Source organism: Equus caballus, chromosome 2 (genome assembly GCF_041296265.1).
Source record: "Equus caballus isolate H_3958 breed thoroughbred chromosome 2, TB-T2T, whole genome shotgun sequence".
NCBI lineage: Eukaryota > Metazoa > Chordata > Mammalia > Perissodactyla > Equidae > Equus > Equus caballus.
In genome coordinates, this window is record NC_091685.1 from 18,302,033 (window position 1) to 18,324,891 (window position 22,859).

The window sequence follows — 22,859 nt, forward strand, 5'->3', positions numbered from 1 at the left end:
ACCAAGGGAGTTTATTCCTTTCCCCCTTCACCCATCCCGACCCCCATCCTGAGCCCATCATTTCAATCACATTTGGTTATTGAAATTCAATTAGCTGAATTTTCAGTTTCACATGTGACTCAAACCTCGTTCCCAGCCCCGACCTCCTGAAGGACGGACTTAAGCCTCCAGGGGCTGGGGGCAGGGAGAGAGCTCTTACACACTCCCCTCTTCCTTTGTGACCCCTTCTCTGGCCTGGGTTTCAGGGAGGAGGGAGAAAGGAAAAATGGGTTTCCCATGTGACTGCCCATGGTGAGTTGGAGCAGGCCTCTTCCTGTGGGTCATAATGGCTATTCCCCTGCATGAGTGACCACATAGCATTGCTGCGCTTTCAGGGTCCAACACCAGGGTGATGTTCCAAATATTTAACAACCACAATGGCACAGGCACCAACCCATCGGAACAGTCGCCAGCCAGTCCCTGGAGCAGGGTCCTGAAAGCCCCCTGCTGTGCCAGGCCAGAGATAGGGGGCAGTGGTGGCTCCACTTGGTGGTTCAAAAGTGCAAGGAGTCCTGGGGGTCCTGGGGATGAGGAGTCCTGGGGTGTGGGTAGGGTGGCTGGGGTGGCAGGAGGCACTCAGGGAAGTGGCTATTTACCAACCTATATGGAAATGTTTCAGTATTTTAACAATTGATGTGGTTGTTCTCAGTGAATTTCAGCCTTGCCACCACTAATCCAATTCGTTGTCTGTAAACTCAGAACCAGGAGTGAGGTCCCTACAGGCTCTGCTGGTGACAGACTTGATCCCAAGTCATTCTCTTGGATATGAATGGTGTCTTGGAACAATCACATTTTTCTTCTGACCCCCAGTTGGCAGCATGCTGCATTCCTGTGCTGTGGCCCCAGCAAGCCAATTTCATCCATTCTCGTCATGCCCCACTTCAGGGTTTACAGCCTTGCTGCCCAATCTAATAAGCACAACCTACATGTGATTATTTCAATTAAAATTAAATAAAAATTTTAAATTCAGCTCCTCATTCACACTAGTCACATTTCAAGCACTCAATAGCCACAAGTGACTAGTAGATGCCATGTTGGATAGCGTGGACATAAAACATCCCCATCATCACAAAAAGTTCTGTTGGTCAGCATTGGATGACAGGATCCATCTTCTATAACTCTTAGGAATTAACTACTCAAGGGCATGATCCTTACCTTCTCTCCAATTGGCATCGCCACCACTTCTTTTCTCCCCAACGCTTTTCCCCACATTGTCCTGCCCCACTGCAGCATTGAGGCAGACAACACACTTTATGGGTCAGCTGAGATACGGAAATAAGAGTCAGAATCCTCTTCCTGAGAATACCCCACAACTTCATGAGCTAATTCTTTGCAGTGCCTCTCCCAGATCTTTGAGGATAGGAACCATGTGAATACACCCACAAGGAATGAGGCGAGAGGATGGTCCGCCTCCCTGTACAATCACAGTATCCCTCCAGTCTCACTGCTCTTTATAGAAATCTAGGGGTAGAGAGATCCCTGGGCTAGTTCTGGACTTGGGCATCTCTCAGCAAACACCGCAGAGTACACATCAGTACTGTGAATTGACAGTCCCACTCGCTTACCTGCTTGCGGTGAGCTCCATTCTCATCCTCTGCTGTGTACAGCAAGGGGCTGGAAGCCTATAAGCTGCATTTCTCACATTCCTTTATCAACTGGCTTCCCATTAGCTTTTGCTAATGATTGGCACTGGTGGGAGTTTGGAAGGCAGTCACCAGCAGTGGTAGGAGCAGCAGCTGCCACAGCAGTAAAAACAACGGGTGGGTGCAGGCTCCTGGGTTCCAGCTCAAGCTGTCCTCTTCCAGAGGTGGTGGCGGCAGCAGGCACTCCAGGAGCCTCAGCAGCGTGATGTTCATGAACTCTAGCTCTGGCGGTGACAACAACAACAGCAAGGGACTTCAGACTTCCAGACTGCAGCATCGGCAAGAGTGTGAGCTCCTGGCTTCCTGCAGAGCAGCAGTGGTGGTGGTTCTAGTGGTGGCGGCAGCAGCTGCTCCTACGGACTTAGCAATGCAATGAACACAGTCTCTGGGTAGCATCATTTTCCCTCTTGCCTCTCCAGCCTAGGGGTGGTAGTTGCTCCCACAATTAGAAATCGGAGCCTCAGTGTCTGCATTTTGTTCCTCCAGCCCTTCTAACACTTTGTATCCAATCTCTCATATTAAACTCCCTGTTTGGACTACTAGAATGGTTTTTGTTTTCCCTGGAATGTGAGAGGAAGTGATGTGAGCCATTTCCAGAGCAAAACCATCGGAAGCCAGTATGCTTCCTCCACTCTCTCCTTTTTTTCTGGCTGGAGACCCAAGGGAGAAGACCCACAAGGTAGAACGAGCCTCAGTCCCAAACCCCTCTGAGAAGGAGAGCTGCCCATCAACCCGCCTCCGACTCCAGACTGTACACAAACAAGAAATGAACTTCTGTTGCATCTGAGTCATTGTTTGGGTCTAGTTGTTACAGATGCTTAGCCTTTGCCCCAACTAACATAGCACCTTAACCGTCATTTATACGTTTACGTGAACATAGTGCTTACTTGTGCCACGCATCTGCTAAGCCCTTTATCCTTGTTCAATCCTCACACAAGTAGTTCTTCTTATTATCCCTGTTTACAGTCTAGGAAACTGAATTGCAGAGAGGTTAAGTAATTTGTCCAAGGACTTTCTAACTTGAAAGTCTGTGCACTTGGACAGATAACATGTGTAGACAGATATTTTATATATATATATGTGTGTGTGTATCTATATATCTATGTCTATAGCTACATCTATATCTACATATCTATTTTTCCCCATTAGGTTTGTTTTCTGCTTGCCTCCACTCTCTGCCCTCTCTGTGCCACCCCAGGAGGCTGACTTGTGAATTGCATCAACTGGGCTTCTTTGCCCTCTGGCTTCCAGTTGTGTTTGGCGAATGGGAGTCACAAGTAGAAGAATGGCACATGCGAATAGAACAAGGGAGGTCAAGGTATTTATTCTATCCACCCTCAGTCTCACTCTACCAGGCCGCGTGTTGAGCTGTGGCCGTGTTCCTCTACCAAAGGCCGCGGCTCCCACTGGAAAAGACTGTCTCCTGCAACAGCAGCTCTGCTCCCAGCCTTGCCCCTGAGGCCTGCAGTAGTAATGGCTCTCCGCAGATTGCTAGCCCCAGGATGCTTGGCAATACCTTGTTGATTTCTTTCAACCCTGCCTCTATCTATGTAAATAGCTCCCTCATTGATTTATAGTCAGTTATCTCTTTGAGTGCCATCTGTTTCCTGTCAGCACCCTGATAGTATAGCTTGTATGTGTTTTTATAATTTCGGAATTCTGTTGTCCATGGTAGGAATACCCATCTTCCCTCCTCTGGCACACAGGCTTTGGCAGGAGTTGACCTTACCTTCCAGTTCTGGGGGTAGGCAAGTGACTCAGCCTTAGCCAGTCAGAGCACTGTGTCCCCCTGTCTTCAGCGACTGATTCCGAGCTTAGCAGGGGTCCCAAACCAGGCCAATGAGAACCAGCCAGGATGCTGACTGGCTGCACTGGGGAAGAGAAGCTCTCTTCTTTTCTGTGGGACTCCGACCACAGAGTATGTTGGCCTAGAGACGCTGGCAGATATCTTGCTTTCATGTAGATCCCAAGAATGAAGTCCACACAGGAGAGCAAAGCCAAGCGCTGGAAAGAAGTCAGATATTAATCATGCTGTTCAAGCCTCCGAATCCAGCCCCCTCCAAAGTCCAGTCTACTCCTGGGGTTGGCCCTCACTGCAGCCACTACATCCTCTTTTTGTTTAACCCATCATGGGCTGGATTTTCTGTCGCTTGCAACCAAGAGTCATAACTGATAGAGAAATATGCCAAACTCATCTGTGTTTTCTGCAAACAAACAGCAATCACCTCTAGGTAACTCATGTTAAAAGGAAGAAGAAGAAGGGGAGGAAGAAGAGGAAGAGGAAGAAGAAGGAGAAGAAGAAGAAAGAAATTTAGGGGAGGGGTGTGAAGTGGCTCACAGAACCAAGAGAAAAGCAGAAAAGGCCTTGGAAAAGACAGAAGCCAGAGTGGTCCCCGGGGATTCAGGTAGCAGGAAGGAATGGACAGCATCATCAGAGCATTGCCCTGGGATAAACCGGTGCTAACCATCTACCATACTCAAGATTCAGATTAGCTTGGGAGAGAGAGCAAGAGAGTCCATTTACTGGAGTCTCACGCCCAACCTTGTCCATGGGAAGCAGGAGACCTGGATTTGATAGTCCCACCAAGACTGTACACAATCGGGGCTGGGTAATTCTCCAAAGCAAAATCTGTTTCAAGCACTTTGCATATATTAACTCATTTTAATCCTCAGAAGAGCCTTTTGGAATACATATGGTTACTATTATCCGTATGTTACAGATGAGGAAATTGCTACACAGAGATAAAGTAACTTGCCTGTGGTCACACAGCTGGTAAGTGGTAGAGGTGGGATGCAAACCCAGTCAGCCTGGCTCCAGAGTCTGGGCACTTACCCCACGGCACTATAGGGCTTTTCCAGCAGAAGGGGAATGAAAACAGGGCAGGTGAAAACACAAGGTCCCCTGCAGGTAATGCTCAAGGGAAGACTTATGGGGACTTCCACTCCCTCTGTATCAGTTTTTTAGCCACCATGTATTAACAAGAAAAAATAAAAAGGTAATAGGTTTCTATTTTGGAAATTTTTTTAAAAAAATCCTGCTTAGCCAATAGAAAAAGAAAGGAGCCCAAAGCTGATGATGTCACTCTTTCTCAGACACAAAGAAGACTGTGAAATATCTAGGACCTGGGGGAATTCCAGCTGTCACCAGGCTGCACTAGCCAAGGCTGAGGAAAGCCAGGGAGGCAGGAAGGCATTCTCCATCCTGAAGGCACTGTTAGAGACCAGCATGGGGAGGAATGCCACGCTTTGGTGAAGCAAACTGAGGCAGCCACTGCCTGCAGCCCTCTGCCCTCACTGGACCCTGCTGGGCTCCATTCCCTCCCTGCCTCCTTTTGGGGCATTCTGCACAACCACACTGTTCCTTCTTCCCTGCAGCCAGCTCTTCCCTCCTTTTTCTGCAGGGCCCACTCCTTCAAAAATGTGGAACAGGTGTTGCCAAGCTCCAAGCCTGAGAATAGCAAGGCCATGACAAAGCTCCAGAACTTAAACCTCATTCCTCTGGCTCAGCCTTTGACAGCAGAACAGTGGAAACCCCAACTCTGTTCCAAACACAACCCCTTCCCAGGAACACAGGTCAGTCAAGGGTTAAAAGTGTGGGCTCTGGTGTCAGACCTAGGTTGGAATCCCAACTCTGTCACTAATGGGCTGTGTTACAATGGGCAAGTTGCCTAACCTCTCTGAGCCTCCATCCACTGCCAGGAAATCAGTAAAGATACCAGGGCTGAAATTCAGTCCCTGTGCATTGGTACAGCTGAACTGGTTGTTAAAACATCAAAATTCTTCCAAATTGATTGGTAAATAGACAGCAGTAGCCCTTGGGCCCCCATCTCCCTACCTTTTCCTCTTAATCCAATAACTAAAGTGTCAACTCTCAGCAGAACAGAGACAGGACTACTAAGTCCTTGATCTAGCAGTAAGGCAGCATCCATTCTGATTGGTAATTCGTGCCTGAACAGTTTGTTAGCTATTTTTAATATCACCCTGGCAGTGGCCATTTCTGGGATTAAATGATGAGATGCAGATAAAGGACTTGGCAGAGAGTCTGGTACATAGTGAAGCAACTCAGTCAACATCAGCTGTCATTGCTTTACACACCAAACCTAAAGAGCAGAGGCGGGATCAAGATCAGGGTCTCAAGTACCACGAGCAGGTGAAGAAGCATTATGACTGGCAGTTCAGGAACAGTCACAGGCCCCCAGGTGATGCACGGGCAAGGCTGCATGGGTGGTTCTGTCCGGTTGAAAGAGGCAGAGCAGGACCAATACGTCCTGCTTCACCAGCTGCCCCCCATCTTCTTTTCCCTGCTCACCTGGGACTCCTGGCTCCCATGCTTGATTGCAGGGCCAGGGATGGAGAAGTCAGGAGAAGCCACACACCAGCCCCCCTGCATTTCAGGAGAGCTTCCCTGGTGTTCACACTACCAGCTCTACTGCTCCTGTTGGAATCCCATGTCTTGTTCGCCTAGACACAGAGAAGATGTTTCCAGGAGGCTAGGCTTTGCCTTTCTAATGCCTTGGGGAATCTGAAAAGAATATTCCAATCCAAGGTCCCTCCCTAAGGACTTGAAGGATCTTAAAGAGAGGCAGTAGTGTGTCCTGGCTATGAGTGTGGGGTCTGGAGCTTGGGTTCAAATCCCAGCTATGCAGCTTTCCTAGCCATGTGAACTTGGGCTAGTCATTTGACTGTTCTCGGCCTCCGTTTCCTCATCTGCCAAATGAGAGGAATAATAGTACCCGCCTCATAGAGTTCTTATCAGGAATAAATTAGGTGATACATAGAAAGTGTTAGAATAGTGTCTGGCACAAGGTAAGCTCTCAACATATGTTAGCTATTGTGGAGGAGCTCACAGGTGTAGTGGGCAGTCAGGTTCATGCCCACATAATTCTGTCCAGGGTGGCAGTCTTTCTTCACTCTGCGAGTTGAAATTCCTCCCCTGTTCCCCTGGGCCTCCTGTACCAGCTGCCACATTTTACAGACTGAGAGGGCCAGAGAGAGAAGGGTCTTGCCCGTGGTCATATATGATGTCATTGGCAAAAATGGGACTTCCTTTTAGAGTTTCAGATACCACTTCCCGCATGTCATGCTGCCTCTCTCCACTTCCTCATGCCTTGGACAATGGTTGTCTGTGAGTGGGTCCCCCAGGGCCCAGAGCAGGGAAGGTGCTGGGAAGTGAGGGCTTTCAAACACCTGTTCCTCGTGAGTCACCAACCAAAGAGGCCAGGGATATGCCTGCCAACTGGAGCCCCAGGCACTGCTCTCATCCTGCTAGGGCCCCAGAGACAAGACATCGCCTGCAACCAGGAGAATGAGAAAGCAAAACAGCCTCAAAGGGGAAAGGGACCGTTCCTAAAGAAAAAGAGAGGCCTCCACTTCTTCCTCCTCAGTGAGCCGGGCCGGGGAGTTTCTGGGACCGGCGAGAGAAGCCTCGCCTCTACCCTTGGGAGACCGGTCTTCATCCCCTGTCGCCCCGCCCAGCTCCACCGTTCCTCCCTCAGCAGAAGCCCCGCCTCTTTCCCCTGCCGCTCTTCAGCATCCCCGCTCCCATTCGACCAATCCCCAGACGCCCCGCCCCACTTTTGACAGATGCCTCGAAGTCCCTCCCCCGCACGTGGCCCAGCTGGAGGCTATCTGCTCCCCTTTCGCCCCCAGTTTGGAGTAAAAGTGTTCCTTCCCATCGCCTTGGGTCGGGAGCTCTCAGCCGTCAGCCCAGCCGGAGCGGCAGGGCCGGGCTTTGGGGAGAACCCCAAGTGCGGGGAGGAGGTGTTCCCGGGGCTCTGAAACCTTCCAGACCCGCTCTGTGTAAACCGCCTTCGGTTTGTGTCAACATCCGAGGCAGGAGACTGGCGGCGGCTGGGGACCGGCTCCGTCTACGGGACGAGAAGACGAGAGGGTGGGGAATGGAGGGGTCCGTGGGGTTGGCGGAGGGAGCCTTCTGGCGCGATCCCGAGACGTCTCTTAGGGGTCTATGAGAAATAAGGAAGATCTGCCTGGGGAGGGATGGGAATTAGGGGCTGTAGGGGGCCCACGGCTAGCGTGGGGCTAATTAGAGGTTGGGCACTTCGCCATCCGCGCTGCGCTCTCCGCGCCCACACGCCCTGCTCTCTGTTCCAACAGCAGGAGGGTGTGTTGGGGGACGTGGGGGTGATGCGAACGCGTGGGTTGCTGACCACTCCATCTCTTCCCTCCCCCACTCGGATTCTCGGCAGCTCTTCGTCGCCCTCCTCCAATTTCGGGTGGGCTATGGAGGGGGTCGCATCTTGTGACTCATCCCCTCTTCCATCCCCACCCCCGCTGGGGCCCAGGAAGAGAAGGCTTAGAGACTCGGCTGTGGCTCTCTTGTTTCCATAGCAACCGTGCAGTTGTTTTTGAGAATCCACTGCAATCGCCGACACTCTTCACCCCAGACTGTGGCCGGGGGTCTGCGCATCAGGGCGGGGTACACATGGGGCTAGAGCCATCCCCCTTCCTGGCGACTCCGGGAAGGTCAGCGCGGACGGGCGGGGCGCGCTCCCGCAGCCGGGCCTCGCTGGCCGCCCGGTTCCCACCTGGAACCGCGCCTGCCACTCCGCGCCAGCGGAGCCAATCAACGCCCAATCTGCTCGGGATGAGGCAGGGCTTATGCAAATCGCGTCGCCTCGGAGAGACACAGTGATACAACAGCTGGGAGGCGGCTCCGGCGCAGACCTTGGAAAGCCTGGCCGCCAGCTCGCCAGCCAGTCGCGGTCCCCGCGGTCCGCCGAGGCTCAGAGTCATCCAGCGACCCGGGGAGCGGCCTCAGGTAACGTGGGTGGGGCCGGGCGGAGGCCCTCTTCCCTTCCCCCTCCACTCTCCATTCCCAGCCTCGTCTCCTGACCACTCTGATTCATCTCCCTGACCCCTGGTTCCGACATAGGCGGCAGCATCTGGAGGGCCCACCCTTGGCCAGGGGACCCCCACCCCATTCCAGGCCCCACGGGTGCTAGGGAAGGAGGCAGAGCTGCCTCCTTAACCCCAGCTCAAGTAAGAACAACCACCCCTCTGACCCCCAACACAGACACACACACACACACACACACGCACGCACGCACACACACACACCCCTGGAGGTGTGGTGTTGCTGGTGCTAACAGAAGCACCAATCACCCTCCCTCCTTTGGAAATGAGTAGTCCACCCTGCCGCATGGCAACCTCCCACCTCCATAGATAGCCCCTCCCACGCCACCCAGCCCCACCAGCAGCTCACTGCACTTCACATCCAGGTCCCTGCTCCCAGAAACAGCCTCCACCGCCACAGAGAGCCCACTTTTACCTCAGACTGTCCCCTCAGACTGTCCCCATCTCCCACTCCTCAAGCTGACAGCACTCATGGCATAGCTGGGGGAGGGAAGAAGCTCCCCCCCACCTCCCAACAGCCCCTGTCACCATCTCAGTGCTGGGCAAAGACCCCGTGTGTGGCCTCTTTCATCCTGGCTGGATGAACTAGGGAGATCCCCCACCCCCAGCAGGCCACCTATATCTGTCAGTCGCTGCTGCCAAGGTCTCAGCCTCCTCCAGTCCCCTCACCCGCCACAGCCAAAGTGCCAAAGTCCTCTCATTCTACCTATCAAATATCTTTCTAATTCATACCCTCTCTGACCTTCCTGTGCCCAGGTGCTCCCTCCCTCCTGTCTTCCCACTGCTCCACAGGGACTGTGCCAAAGCTCCATGTGGACTATGTCACTCCTTTCCTTAAGGCGGCCTGAACCTGGAGGGCTAAAGAGCTGTGTTCAAATCTTGCCTCTGCCTCAGTTGCTGTTGACTTTGGCCAAGTCACTTCCCTCTTTGATCCTTCATGAAACGGGGAAGGGGGCAGGACAGAGGGTAGACTGGATGAGATGATCTTGAACAGCCTTCCAACACTGACACGCTGTGGCTCTATGGCTGATTATAAGAAAACAGGACCCCCTGCCTCTTTCTCTGAGCCAGTAGGATGTTTCAGAGAGGAGGGCTGGGGCCTCACCAAAGGGATATTGGTTCTTACCCAGGCCCAGATACAGGCCACTCCCCTCCCACATGCTCTCCAGGCCCAGGTTCCTCTCAGCTGTCAGCAGTCCCTCCTAGACCACCAACTCACATGGCGTGGAAAGCTCCAAGGTGGAGGTGGTCAACAGGGCCCACCCTTTGTTTATCATCCCCTGCCTCTCATTAAGAAAGAGAGGAAGAAGACCTGACTGCTGCCGCTAGGGCCACTGCTTGGAGAAGAGCAAAGGGAGGAGAGGAAAGAGAGGAAAATCTCCTGACCAGGGAGCTGTTGTCACCATGGCAACTGTCTCAGCACCAGCTCCTCTGGAAGCTGGGTGAGGGTGTGGGATTATTCCCTCCCTTGGTCCCTCCATCCTCACTGCCACCTCCCCATTTGAAGCCCACAACCCTGAGCCCTGCCCTCTGGAAGAAGACTCTGAGTACAGAGGGGCAGCGGCCTTGTGTGTGGGGCAGTGCCAGCTCCTTCACAGCTGGAAGGCAGCCCTCGGGAGGTAAGCAGAGGAGCCTGCCTATGTTCGCCAGTGCCACGGCTCCCACAGAACATGTCCCCAGTGGGTTCTGGCCTTTGCCTTGAGGCTGCTGGGCTCTAGTTGATCTTGGGTGTCTGAAGTGGGTGCAATAGCAGAACACATAAACAAAACAGCCTGACGCTATTCCAAGGAGGAAGAAGGGGGCTCCACCCCTCTCGTGTAATCCACCAAGAGACATTCATTGAACATCACTGTGTTCCAGGCGAGGCCTTTAGGTCTTTGCAGGGCAGTTCTGTGCAGCCACAAAGGGCAGAGTGGGAACCCGTGTAGGGGAGCTACAAGAGGGCAAACTTAGGATCAATGGGAAAAGTGCATTTCTCCCTGTCTGAGCTGCTCCAAAGCAGACTGGGTCCTATTGGGAGGGGATAAGCTCCTTGCCATTGAACAAAAAGGCCTGGAGAACTTTTTCTGGCTCAGGCAAGGGTTTAATGCAAAGGTCTCTCCCACTCAGGCTCCATTCTGGAATTCTAGAACACCAAGTGAGAGTCAGAGAGCTCTGGAGTCTACATACTTGTGGGGCTCAACTCCACGGCATCACAGGGTCTACTCATGCACCAAATGCTGAGCCCATGCTGCTGCCCATCCACTTTGCAGGCTGGGAGAGGCTGATCATAAGGAAGTGGCTTCAGCCAGGCCCGAAGGCTGACTATAGCTGTGTCAGCCTGGGAGAGAAGAAAGGATACTAGGGGTGGGGAACACAGTTAAGCAAATAGGTGAGGTAGGTCCCGGCTGTGAGAAGCCCAGCTTGAAAGGAGAGTGTAGTTGTGAGGGGAGCAGTGGGAGGTGACACCTTGACACCAGATTCTAGAGGATTCTGGAGTTTGAGGGGGCCCATGGACATGGCCACCTCTAACCTATATGGAACTTCTGGGCAAAACCAGGAAAGACATTCCCTGGGAACTGAGGAATCAGAAGAAAGGCCTTCCCCGTGAGGCAGTTGAGCCCCATGGGCATGGCTTGGCAAGTAGTGTCCCAGTTGGATTTCAGCCCCCTCACCATGCCCCTGGCCCTAACTACGGGGAGAGAGGACATATTGAAGGTTCCACGAGCACTTCAAAAGAAGGAATAATGAGACTCGGTGGCAAGTTGGACCCAGGGAAAAGAGAGAGGGGAAAACTGAAGGTAACCAAGACCACATTTCCCCCGGGACAAGGGAGGGAAGGAAGGGGCGATGGAGAGAGAAGGACCGCCATAGGTTGAGGGAGAGTCTGGTGGTAGATGTGCTGCGCCAGAGGTGCTGGTGGGCCACTTGGAAGGGTGGCTGTTTCCTGGATATCAGACACCATGGCCTGGAGCTCAGGCAAGACAGTCCCACGGAGGCCAAGAGGGAGATCAGACCTGTGGTTTTCCCAGAAGGCAGGTAAGAGTGTTGAAGGTCTGTACTAGAGGAGGGTAGCCATGGTTTGGAGAGAGTGGTCCAGGCAGGTGGCATGGATTCAGCCCGGTGCTCTTCGAGACCTTCCACTGACCTGCTGTGTAGCTCTGAGCCAGTTTCTTCTCTCTTTGGGTTCCAGTTTTCACTAAAATAAGGAGATGATCTTAAAGGGCACTGCCAGCTCTGCCTTTCCAATCTAAGGGCAGTAGAGGGAATGAGGAGAAACAAAGGAGGAGGCCTGGGACCAAATGGGGGCTGGGAACGTGTATGGCCCTGGGAGAGAGAGAACTGTGGGAAGGCAACACAGGCAAGGAGGAGAAAAGGGGCAGAAGGTGAGAGCCACACAGACACCAAGACACGCACGCACCGACTGTGTGTGCTGCCAGATGAGGCAGTCACATACATTGACACACGCTCCCACACACCCAGCTCCTTACGCAGACACTCAGGAACATCCCACAGGAGAGAGCGGAAGAGACTTTGCCTCCCCTGTCAGACACCTCCACCTCTGGGTTCTCTAGCTTCCTTGACTATACCCTGAGTCTTCAGTGTCCTTTGGACTTGGAGAGGGGCAGCTGGGGTTAGAGCCTGCCTCCTTCTGTCCATGGGTGTTCCAGAGGCATCCTTGACTCTGACCTGGATCCCACAGTTCCAGGTTCCTGAAGATGGCATGCCTCCCCCTCCAGGGCTTCTCTTGGGGGCAGATAGGATTCCTCATCCTCTGGGGGTGGTAAGTGGGAGAGGATGTTGCCACCCCCACTGCTCCTTGATCCTCCTCAGGGAAGAAGTAGAGGAATCTCAGGCCCAGGGATATCCTGTAACTAGCTTGAGGTCACACAGCAAGGGAGGGGGCATGGGACAGACGAATCTCAGATCTGGTTGTCCAGGGCACTCCCAGAAGTAAGGATTGAAAGCCACAGTGGCCTGTGGAAGTGGAATTCTTTCCGCCAGCCTGAGGACTTCCTTTTCCAGAGTATCTTCATGACAGGCTATCCTGGGGTTGGAGTCTGCCCCCTTCCAAAGAGACTCTAGGCAGGTCAGAGTCACCTCCCAGGACATATCCTGCGAAACGCAGGCTCTGGAGGGACATTCCTCCCATGGAGGCCAGACAGGATTGTCCACCCAGCCTTCAGGGCCTGGTGGGGCCTCGTCCCAGCCAGGCTTCCTCGGGAGGACTTGTGCCTCCCTCTTCACATACTTCCCCTGGCACAGGCCACTCAAGCGGCTCATGTTCCAGCTGGGGACTGACACTTCATCCTCCCCAAACCTGCTTCTCAGCAATACTATCATCCGTTCAGCCCCAAATCTTAGCACCTGCCTCAACTCTTCTGTCCTCTCGTCTCCACATCTAATCAGTCGGCAAGGGCTGCCAATACCCCCTCCTAACATGTCTCGGTCCATCCCCATCTCTCCACAGCCCCTATGCTAGTGTCATCATCTCTCACCTTAGCTATGCAGCAGGCCCCTCTCTGCTCTCTCTACCTGCCCCCAGGTCATCTTGTACACAGTAGCCAAAGGAAAAATTCTAAAACACGTTCCTTCTCTCTAGGTGCCCGGCACCTAGTTCGGGACCTAACATATTGTCAGCATTCTGTAAGTGTTTGTGGAATGAATGCTATCTTCCTACCCCTCGCTTTAAAACCTTAGGGGCTTCTGTCCCCTACGGGTAAAGGCCAAATTCCTCGGCATGGATTGGAGACCCCTTACAATCAGCCATCTACCTCTGTGACCCAATTATGAGTTATTGAAGGTTGGCTCGTGTCTACTTTATCCCCATCACTGGTACACACACACTGGCCTAGCACACAGCCAGCCTCAAGAGATGCTCAGGGAATGAACTACTGAAAAGTAGAATGCAATCGGTCATCAATGCTATCAGCTAGGATTTCCATCTGTACAGAGGAAAGAAGGAGAGGAGCTTCCTGCTGGCGTGGCCTGAAAGGCCTTGAGGAAGATTGGGGGATGGTGCCAGGGGGACACACGAGGACCTGCCTCGGATTCCTGGTGGGAGAGGAGCCTGCAGAAGGGGGTGGGGGCTGAGTGTGGAAGCTCTGAATAGCAAGGAAAGGATTAGGACTCTATTCTCTGAGCATGGGGAGCTATGGAAGGTGTCAGCAGGAGAGGAGAGGATGAAGATTGCGGCACGCAGCCCCAGCCAGTGAGGAGAAGGAGAGCTGAGACCTGGAAGGCTCGAGATCCTAGGTGCCAGGAGAGGAACCCTGCTGTGAGGGGAGCGGAGGGGCCTGCTGTGGGTGCAGGATGCTGGAGAGAAAGGCACCCTGCTGCGGAGAGAGCGAGCCCTTTATGGGGGAGTGTAATGAGGGGAACTCCCCCCTTGCGTTTAGGGGAGAGGGGCAGGGAGGGGCGCTAGGAGCTCTTATGGGAAGGGGTGTGGTGAAGGATAGAGCCCAGCTGTAGGAAGGTACGGCTCGTTGGGGGTAGTGGTGAGAGGAAGGGGACCCACCCCGCTGTGGAAGGAGGGATCCTGGCTGTGGCAACGTGGGGTTTGTTGTGGGAGGGGGCTGTTGTGGAGAAGGGGAACCCTGTGCCCGGGGACTTGGGAGACTGCTGCGGAGGTGAGGGTCTTGCCCTGGACCAAGTTGAGGGAACCCCCTGTCCCCCAGGCCCCGCCATGGGGAAGACCAACAGCAAGCTGGCCCCAGAGGTGCTGGAGGACCTGGTTCAGAACACCGAGTTCAGCGAGCAGGAGCTGAAGCAGTGGTACAAGGGCTTCCTAAAGGACTGCCCCAGCGGCATCCTCAACCTGGAGGAGTTCCAGCAGCTCTACATCAAGGTGGGCGGGCCGGACGGGAAGGGCGGGGCCAGGCAACCCCAGGGGTCGGGCCGGACAGGCGGGGCGGGGCCAGGCAACCCCAGGGGGCCGGCCGGCCGGGCGGGGCGGGGCCGGGCAACCTCACGAGGCGGGCCGGCCGGGCGGGGCGGGGCCAGGCCACCCCAAGGGGCGGGCCGGGAGGATGCCGCTACCTCTGCGTCCCAATCCCCGGGTCTCTGCCTCAGTTCTTCCCGTACGGCGATGCCTCCAAGTTTGCGCAGCACGCTTTCCGCACCTTCGACAAGAACGGCGACGGCACCATCGACTTCCGGGAGTTCATCTGCGCCCTTTCGGTCACCTCCCGCGGCAGCTTCGAGCAGAAACTCAACTGGGCGTTTGAGATGTACGACCTGGACGGCGACGGGCGCATCACGCGCCTCGAGATGCTGGAGATCATCGAGGTGCGCTGGGGCGGATCCGAGAGGCCGGGGCGGGCTGGAGCAGGCGCCCTTGTCTTTGCTGCCCTGCCCTTTTCTGGCGTCGCCCTCTCCACCCACCCTCCTTTCCAGCACCATCCTCAGGAGCCTCCTCGCTGCGCCCCACCTCTCCCCGCATCCCGCCTCCCAGGATCCAGTGGCCACCTAACATTGATTGGGCGCTCGGTGTAGAACAGGCCTTGTGCTAAATGCTTTACCCAATAGCTCTAAGGGGTAGTACCATCAGAAACCCCATTTTACAGAGCTGGAAACAGTGCAAGCGGTGGTCCATGATTCAAATCCAGGGAGTCTGACTCCAGAGCCTAAGTTCCTAACTCATTAATTCTTCCAACAAATATGTATTGAGTGCCTGCCACATGCCAGGCACTGTTTAAAGTTCCTGCTTTCATAGGATATGGCTGCTAGTGAGAAAATTTTAAAACAGCAACAACACCAAAAACTATGCTGCGTCAGGCAGTAAGTGTTATGAAGAAGGTAAGCAAAGCAAAGTAAGAGGAGAGAGTGATGGAGGAAAGGCAATTTTATATGGGGTGAAATGTGAGCCGCAACCTGAGTCAGGTGAGAGAGCCAACTACTTTGATATCTGGGGGAAGAGTGTTCTGTGCATAGGGAGCAATAAATGCAAAGACCCTGAGGTTACGTTGTGTTTGCAGTATTCAAGGAGTAGCCGGGAGGCCAGGGTGGAAGTAGAGGAGTGAGCAAGAAGAGAGTGTTAGGAAGGCGGTCAGCTAGGTAGCTAGGAGCACAGTCACTTAGCATCTCATATTCTGGAGTAGAGACTCTGACCTTATTTTGAGTGAGCCGGGAAGCCATGAAGGCTCCCTCTATGCTCTGTGTGGAGAATATACCCAGGGGCTAGGAGGGCAGCAGAAGCAGGGAGACGGGTTAGGTCCACAGCAGTCCGGTCAGGAGCTACGGAGGCGACAACCGTGGAGGAGCAGGAGAAGGGGTAGGAAGTGGTTGGATATGGGACCTATTGCAGAATTAGGGCTGCTGAGATTTGCTGAAGGATTGGATGTGGGTGTGAGAGAAGGAGAGTCAGGAACAGCATCAAAGTTTTTGGTCTGAACAACCAGAAGAATGAATTTGCTATTTACTGAGACGGGGAATGCTGGGGGAGAAACAGGTTTGAAGTGAAGAGTTGGGTTTTAGATATGTTTAGTGTGAGATGCTCATTAAATATCCAGTCTTAATGACCATATAGCACTTTCCGGTATCCTCACCATCTCCCAGTGTTCTCCCTGTCCACCCCCGAGACCCCTTCGTTCACCCCTGATCCTCCCCCACCAGGCTATATACAAGATGGTGGGCACTGTGATCATGATGCGCATGAACCAGGATGGGCTCACGCCCCAGCAGCGTGTGGACAAGATCTTCAAGAAGATGGACCAGGATAAAGATGACCAGATTACGCTCGAGGAGTTCAAGGAGGCAGCCAAGAGTGACCCGTCCATCGTGCTGCTGCTGCAGTGTGACATGCAGAAGTAGAGGCTGGTGAAGGGCAGGGCCCCTGGCCAGGAGGGGTGTGGCCACCTCCCAACCCAATGACCTCTGTGGCTGGCCCTTCCCCAGGGGGAGGGGTACTCCAGCTCGCTCTCTGGCTCACCCACCCTCCTGCCCAAGCCCTTGCTCCCCTCGGTCAAGATCCTTGAGGGACCACCTCACCCTGGAAAAAAAGACAGCTCCTCAGGTACCCTGTCATCTAGCCCCGTCCCCAGTCTTGGCCCAGAACCAACACCTACTGGGCATAGGGGCGTTAACTTTTGCCCCAGGAGGCAGGGTTTAGGAGGGGGGCTGAGGTTCTGCTTTGAAATTCTATCCTTCTCGGGATTTTGCTTTCTAAGACTGGTCCTACAGACCTCAGTTAAAGGGCCAAATTGGGTCTGTCCTTTGCTGAGGACCCAGATCCCTTAAAGGTGGTCTCTGCCCTGCTCCCTCGACTCTACCTGGCCCCTCTGGCCCCAGCCTTTGGAGCATTTCTTCAGTCCTTTCTTCAGCTAATGTTTATGGAGCACCTGTCCAATGCCAGGCAGCTCTAGGCGATAAGGATATGGTGGTTTACAAGACACATATCATGCCCTCTGGAAGCTCATAGGGCAGTGAGGCAAACTTCCAGTGGTCAGAGCCTCAGCCAGGGATATCGAGCACAGCTGAGCAGAAAGTGTGGCCGGGCTGGTTAAGAGGAACTATTAAATCCTTCAGCTCAGTGTCACACAGAGCAGCTACAGAGGATGAAATGAACAGTGTTTGGAAGTCTAGGAAGCATGTGAGTGGAAGTTTTACAAAAAATTGAAATTTATGTAATGCTTATTTTTTTAGTACCCTTTAAAAGAGCTAAAGTTGTTTTATTAGTTTAGGATATTAAAACATACTTTATATTACTTGGTTTCTTGTAAAATGATTAAATGAATATAGAAAATGCTGATATTCAGGGAAAAAGAAGAGCTGAGAAAAAAGAGAGAAAATACCATGAAATTTACCAAATAAGACTTTTTCTTATCAAGCGAAGCCCTGAGCTGTCACCATCAGCAGTTTCTGCTGCTTCCTTTTTAATGATCTTTTTCAATTCAGTGAGCAACTCTCTATCGTGCACATCTCTGGTTAGGTGCTGACTTCAGAAACAGAAAAAACAGGCTTTGCCGAGAATGAGACAGGTGTATTTCCCACATCTTAGTAGATCTTTTCTGGATTTGGTCTAGTTTCAAGGAGGGGCTTGTCCTTTCACTGCTACGGAAGAGAAGGAGCTGGAAGAATAGGACCACCTGGCCTCTGTTTAGGCTACCAGGCTGCATTTATGAACCAAATGCCTAAAAATGTGCAGGGCATGCTGCATTTGAAAGGCTTTTCCTAACACCCAATCCTAAATCTGCCGAGTAATTCATCATCTTCCTAGTGCGCTGGCTTTGCTTTCCAATGTCTTCTTCCTGATTTTAGATCCATGAGCTATACAGCTGCATGCTTTGACTGCCAGAAAATGAATCTTGCTTCTTCATCAAGTCTTTCGCTTTACTTTCTCCTGTACTCGTGATCAGAAATTAGCTTTGATGTGCAGTGAGTTGATTTCCTCTTGAACCGCTGGTGAGAACAGTCAGTACACAGGTGCTGTCAGCCCAGGATGGGAGCAGGGGATGACTGCTGAGTCCTGGGGGTGGGGGATGGATCTGTAGGAAAGAGATGCGGCATGCCTCTGACTTCTGAGTGCTCACCTGCCCTCCCTCTCTGCAGGTGGAAACTCTTGGGGATGCTGACCTTTGGTCTCAAACTCTATTGAACCTTGCTTCTTGCTGCCCTTGGAGATAGCAAGGCCACTGGGTTGCCACCCTCTTTCTGTCCTTCTCCCTATGACCTGCCACATGGTAAGGCTGGGGAATTCACATCCTCAGGCAGGAACCAGCAGTTTTTTATCCAGTAATGCCTCAAGGGATGTTCTCTTGCTCTCAGGAGCTGGCCATGGGGTGTGTCTTGAGCTGTCAGTCAGCATCAGAGATACATAAATACTCAACAGCTTGGCTCAGCCGAGACTTCCAGTGGAAGGCTTTTTACAAAGTGGGGTTCCGTCTCCCAAATGGTGAATCTAACCTAATTCCCAATTGCACAGAACTCCATGACTTTCAAAGGCTTGCCATCTACCCCGTCTCATTCTATCCTCAGAGCCTAGGGAAATAGGGATTTTCATTCCCTTTCTGCAGACATGGAAACTGAGGCACAGAGACGAGGAGTCCCTTGTACAAAAGCAGATAATCAGGAAGTGGCATAGTGTCAAGACTTGAACCCAAGGCTCTCAGAGGGTTTCTTCCCTCCAGAGTCTCTTTCCTGCTCATCTCTCTGACTCTGAGTTGTACCAAGGTTGACTGTGGAGCAGGCCAAGTCTTTTTACAAGCGTCCTGCTAAGAAGTTTCCGAGGTTGTGGTCTTCTAAAAAGAAATAGGAGCTTGAGTGAAGTCTCCACATTTTCAAGCATTTGATTTTCTGCTTCTGGGCAGCTCTGCTAATGGGTTAATGCTGTCCTGGGAGGCCTCTGACTTAGAACCTTGGAAGCATCTTATGCTGTCTTTACTGCTGTCTTCCTTCCTAAGAGAACCGTTTTTGTTTTTTCCCTTCTGGTGGGCAAGTCCTACCCATGAGGGTTGTGTTTGATCACTCCAAGCTTCTGGACATACCCCAGCAAGGATTCTCAAACAGCCCAGCAGTGTGAACACATAATGCCACGCCAAGAACTGGGACCACTATCTTGCCGATGGGAGAAGCCACAGGCAGGCCGGGTCTTGCTCCCACATTCTTCTGGGTGTCCCAGAGACTGCGTGCTTGGGAGCTCCTGTGGTGGAGCACCAGCCCTGCTGTGAGAAGAGAGGCAGGCCTCCCATTCCTGCCCCAGCTGAAGGGACCTGCCACAAAGCACAAGGCTGGCAGAGATTAAAGTATGACTTGCATAGATACAAAAATATACAGACTGCTAAAACACTGATACATCCAAACTCTCCTTTGAAGATCTCTATCTTCTTGCAGCAGATCAATGAATTGCCAGGTCCCAGAATCTGCCTTCTTATTCTGTCCTCATTCATCCTTTTGGGCTAATTGATGAGCCTCTTATTTCTTATCTCCCAAAATCATCAGCAAGGGCTACTTCAGATGGCCACTTCAGTCCTTTGAGCTGTGGTCGGGATTATATAACTTACCTCTAAATCAAAAGTTAAGAAAAAGGAAGCCCGTAAACAAAGATACCAAATATTTTCCTGACAATGGCAGAGTCCCGAGAAGTAGAAATTCATCCTGCTGCAGAGAGAGAGAGAAGGTTGGGGGGTGGGGGGGGGGGCAGAGAAAGAAAGGAAAGAGAGAATAAGAGGATAAATTAGGGTTTCTAGGCAGGATCATAAACCGACACAGTAAATGTTTTTACACAAAAATTTATTAAAGCAACAAATATTCCCTGAAGGTCCCCCCGGGTGAGGCTTTGTGCTGACTTTAGAGATCACTGTGGAAGCAAGAATACATTTCTTACATGTTTTATTCATCGTTTTTGGGGGAAAAAAAATATTCAAATCCCGCAGTTGAAAAGCTTCCGAGTGTGGGGGCAGGACAGGGCCTCCTAGGGTGGGCCTTTCCTTCTTGGTGGAGGCTGCAGGAGTGTGGGGGCCTGGGGAGGTGGGCGGCCGGGTGGCAGAGGGAGCCTCCCAGCTCCTTCTCCAGTGTAACCCCCACGCCCTTCAGATGCGCTGCCCCTGGCTCTGCCTGCAGGGACTGTCCTCACTGTTCGACCCTGTGCTGTGTGGTGTGTGTTTTTCAATGACAGTGAATAAAAGGTATGACTGTGCTCAGGGCTACTACTCTTCCATAAGCTGGGACAGGGCTGGGGTGAGTGGAAATGGGGAGAGCTCACCCAGTGGGAGTACCTCCGAACCTCCTTGGGGCTGAGATTCCTCTAGCAAGTACTCTGCTTACGTGGAACCCATGGGAGTGAGTTCAAAGAAGGGGTGAGCAGATTACAAGGGACCCAAAAGAGGGAAAATCAAGAAAGGCTGGGCCTCCCGAGTGCTGGAACTGGTGATGGGGCCTCTCCCTTCTTATCTCTGGGCCTCACGGGCTCTCATCCCCTTGGCGTATTTGCATCTGTGCTCTTTCCCTTGGTTTCTCTTCAGTCCTCCTTTGCTTCCCTGCACAAAGTGGCTGCTTCACCAGCTCTGTATCAGGACTCACCAGTGACTGACAACTCCCCTTCTCTTAGTTGCAGTTCTCAAGCAAAGGAATCTGATTGGCTCCACCTAGCTTTTGGTGGGAGCCCTTGGTCCATTCATCAGTGGCCAGACTGAGCGCTGATATGTGGGGCCTGTGGGCAGAGCAGTTCCCTCAGAAGGGAGTTAACAGCAGCAGATAGTGGGACCTAGATTCTCCCTCTGTCCAGCGGAAGGCATTGTAAGAGCTCAGGTGAGTGGGTGGTGGGCAGTGGGGAGAAAGGCTGAGAACCAGGATTACAATTAGTCCATATGATGCCTTTTGTACAGATTAGAAAAAGGCACCCCCTCTGAGTGGAAGCAGCCGCATAAGTATGCAGCTGGGCCAGTGGATGGCACCTTGGGCTAATTAGAACAATAGCCTTCTTCTGAACACACACAGCCTTGTCATGTCAGGGTGCACAGCATCGCAAGTGGAGCATAGCCTGGATTCCAGCCCCCACCTGCCCTGCTGGTCAGGGGTGTTGTGTAGTGCATAACCTGTTCCACCATCCCCAGGAGCCCAGCCCAGAGCCCTGAGACCCCCTACACTGACCCAAATACGGTAGGGGCGGGAATGGGAGTTGGGGGGAAGTGATCATCTCACAACACCCCCCAATAGCCCGAGAGGCACTGTTCCCTGCCAGGAGTTGGGGGCAGTGGCAGCTGGAGGTGCCTGCTTCCTCCTGAGACGCTCAATTGCTTTTACAAGGGTTTTCTCAAGGACGCTTGGCGGGGGCCAGCTCTCCCGTGGCAGGAAGCAATTAGGCAAAGAAGGAGGCTGACCTGGCCTCAGGGCAACCGTGAACCTAGGGAGGTGATTCAGAAGCCTGAGAACTTGGGGCTGCTATTCCCGGATGAAGCCGCGTGGGGCGGGGAGCGGGGGGATGTCTTGTTCTCTGCCTGCCTTGAGACACACAGGTCCTGGGGCACCATCTCTAAAAACCCCCCACTCAGGCCCGTGCTATCTCTAGCCTGGGGTCAGTCCACCTCCTGCTTTCAGGCTTGCTCTCTGCACCATCCAAGAAATGAGAGCCATCTTCCTAAAGCGCCAATCTGACCACGTGGACTCTTCAAAGTCTCCCCTCTTCCCTCAGTGTGATAAGCTCTTTAAAAATCCCTCAAGGCCCTGTGTGATCTGCCACCTGCTGGCCTCAGAAGCCTGCTCTTCCCCCCTCTTCCCCCTCCTGCACCCTACACCTGAGCCACCTCGAATTGCGCCCCCTTTCCCTAGAGGGTGTCTTGGCTTTGTGTGCTTGTGCACAAACCGTTGCCCCTCCCTGGGCCACCCATTCCTCTGCCTCAATGACCTTCTCTGTGAAGCCCTCCCAAACCTCGTGTGTACACAGTCCATCATGGTTACCAAACTGCTTCCCACGGGATTCCCGTCAGCTGAGCCGAGTCCGTGTTTCAGTCTCCGTTTTTCAAAAAAGGACAAGGAAATGAAGGCTCAGAGATTGGTTAAGGCTGGGACTTGAACTCAGGTCTCCTCACATCAAGGCCACTGTTTACTGTGCTTTCTCATCCATGAGAGTGAATCCAAATCGGAATGTGAAAGAGGAGGTAACAAAACATGAGCTGTGGGCTTCAGAGGAGGAAGGGTCTTACCTTGAGTCGGGGCGGAGCAGGGGGAGGGGGACAGGCTGAGGGTGAAGGGAGGGAGAGATGGCTTCATGGAGGAGGTGGCATCTGCCCCTGGGTCTTGCTAAAGTCCAGGCGACAGGGCCAGGGCTGTGCGGGGGAGCAGTTCAGGTGCAGGGATCCTGGAGTTCCCTGGAAGGGGTTTGTTTCCAGCTTATCCATCTGAAGATGTGCTAAGCCCCAGGGAAAGAGCTGGCTGAAGTACAGGAATGCAGAGAGCCGGGGACTCCCTGCAGCCAGCCGTCAGGATGTGACAGGGAAGACAGAGGCAGTGGCCAGGAGCCTGAGAGGGTGGAAAGCACAGCCCAGGATCAAGTTCCCTAACCCTTCCAGAGAGGGCTCTAGGAAAAGGATGAACCAGGATTCTGGGCAGGATCCTTTGACAGCAAGCGACAGAGTCCTACTCATGTCAATGTGAGGAACGGGGATTAGTGGAGAATTTCGGTTGCAAGTGAACAAAACCCAACTCAAACAAGCTCAAGCAAAAGGAGGCTTATGGGCTCATGTAACTGGGAAGGTCAGGCACTGCTGAGTCCAAAGGCTCAGTGATGCGGCCTTTCTCTCTCGCTGCTCCTCTCTCTCTGTGACTCATTGTCCTCTCAAGATGGGCTTCTCCTGTGTTCCTTCATCTGCCACAGGGAAAGATGGGTTC

At 53.0% G+C, this 22,859-nt stretch overlaps 1 protein-coding gene across 1 annotated transcript; it reads left to right on the top strand.

Moving 5' to 3' along the window:
• Nucleotides 1-7,334: 7,334 nt before the first annotated feature.
• On the top strand, nt 7,335-20,169 carry HPCAL4 (hippocalcin like 4). Its single transcript, XM_001503442.7, has 4 exons — nt 7,335-8,460; nt 14,213-14,382; nt 14,607-14,822; nt 16,149-20,169. The coding sequence occupies exons 1-4, from the start codon at nt 8,301-8,303 to the stop codon at nt 16,344-16,346; spliced, it is 744 nt and encodes a 247-aa protein (XP_001503492.4). The 5' UTR covers nt 7,335-8,300; the 3' UTR covers nt 16,347-20,169.
• Nucleotides 20,170-22,859: the final 2,690 nt, after the last annotated feature.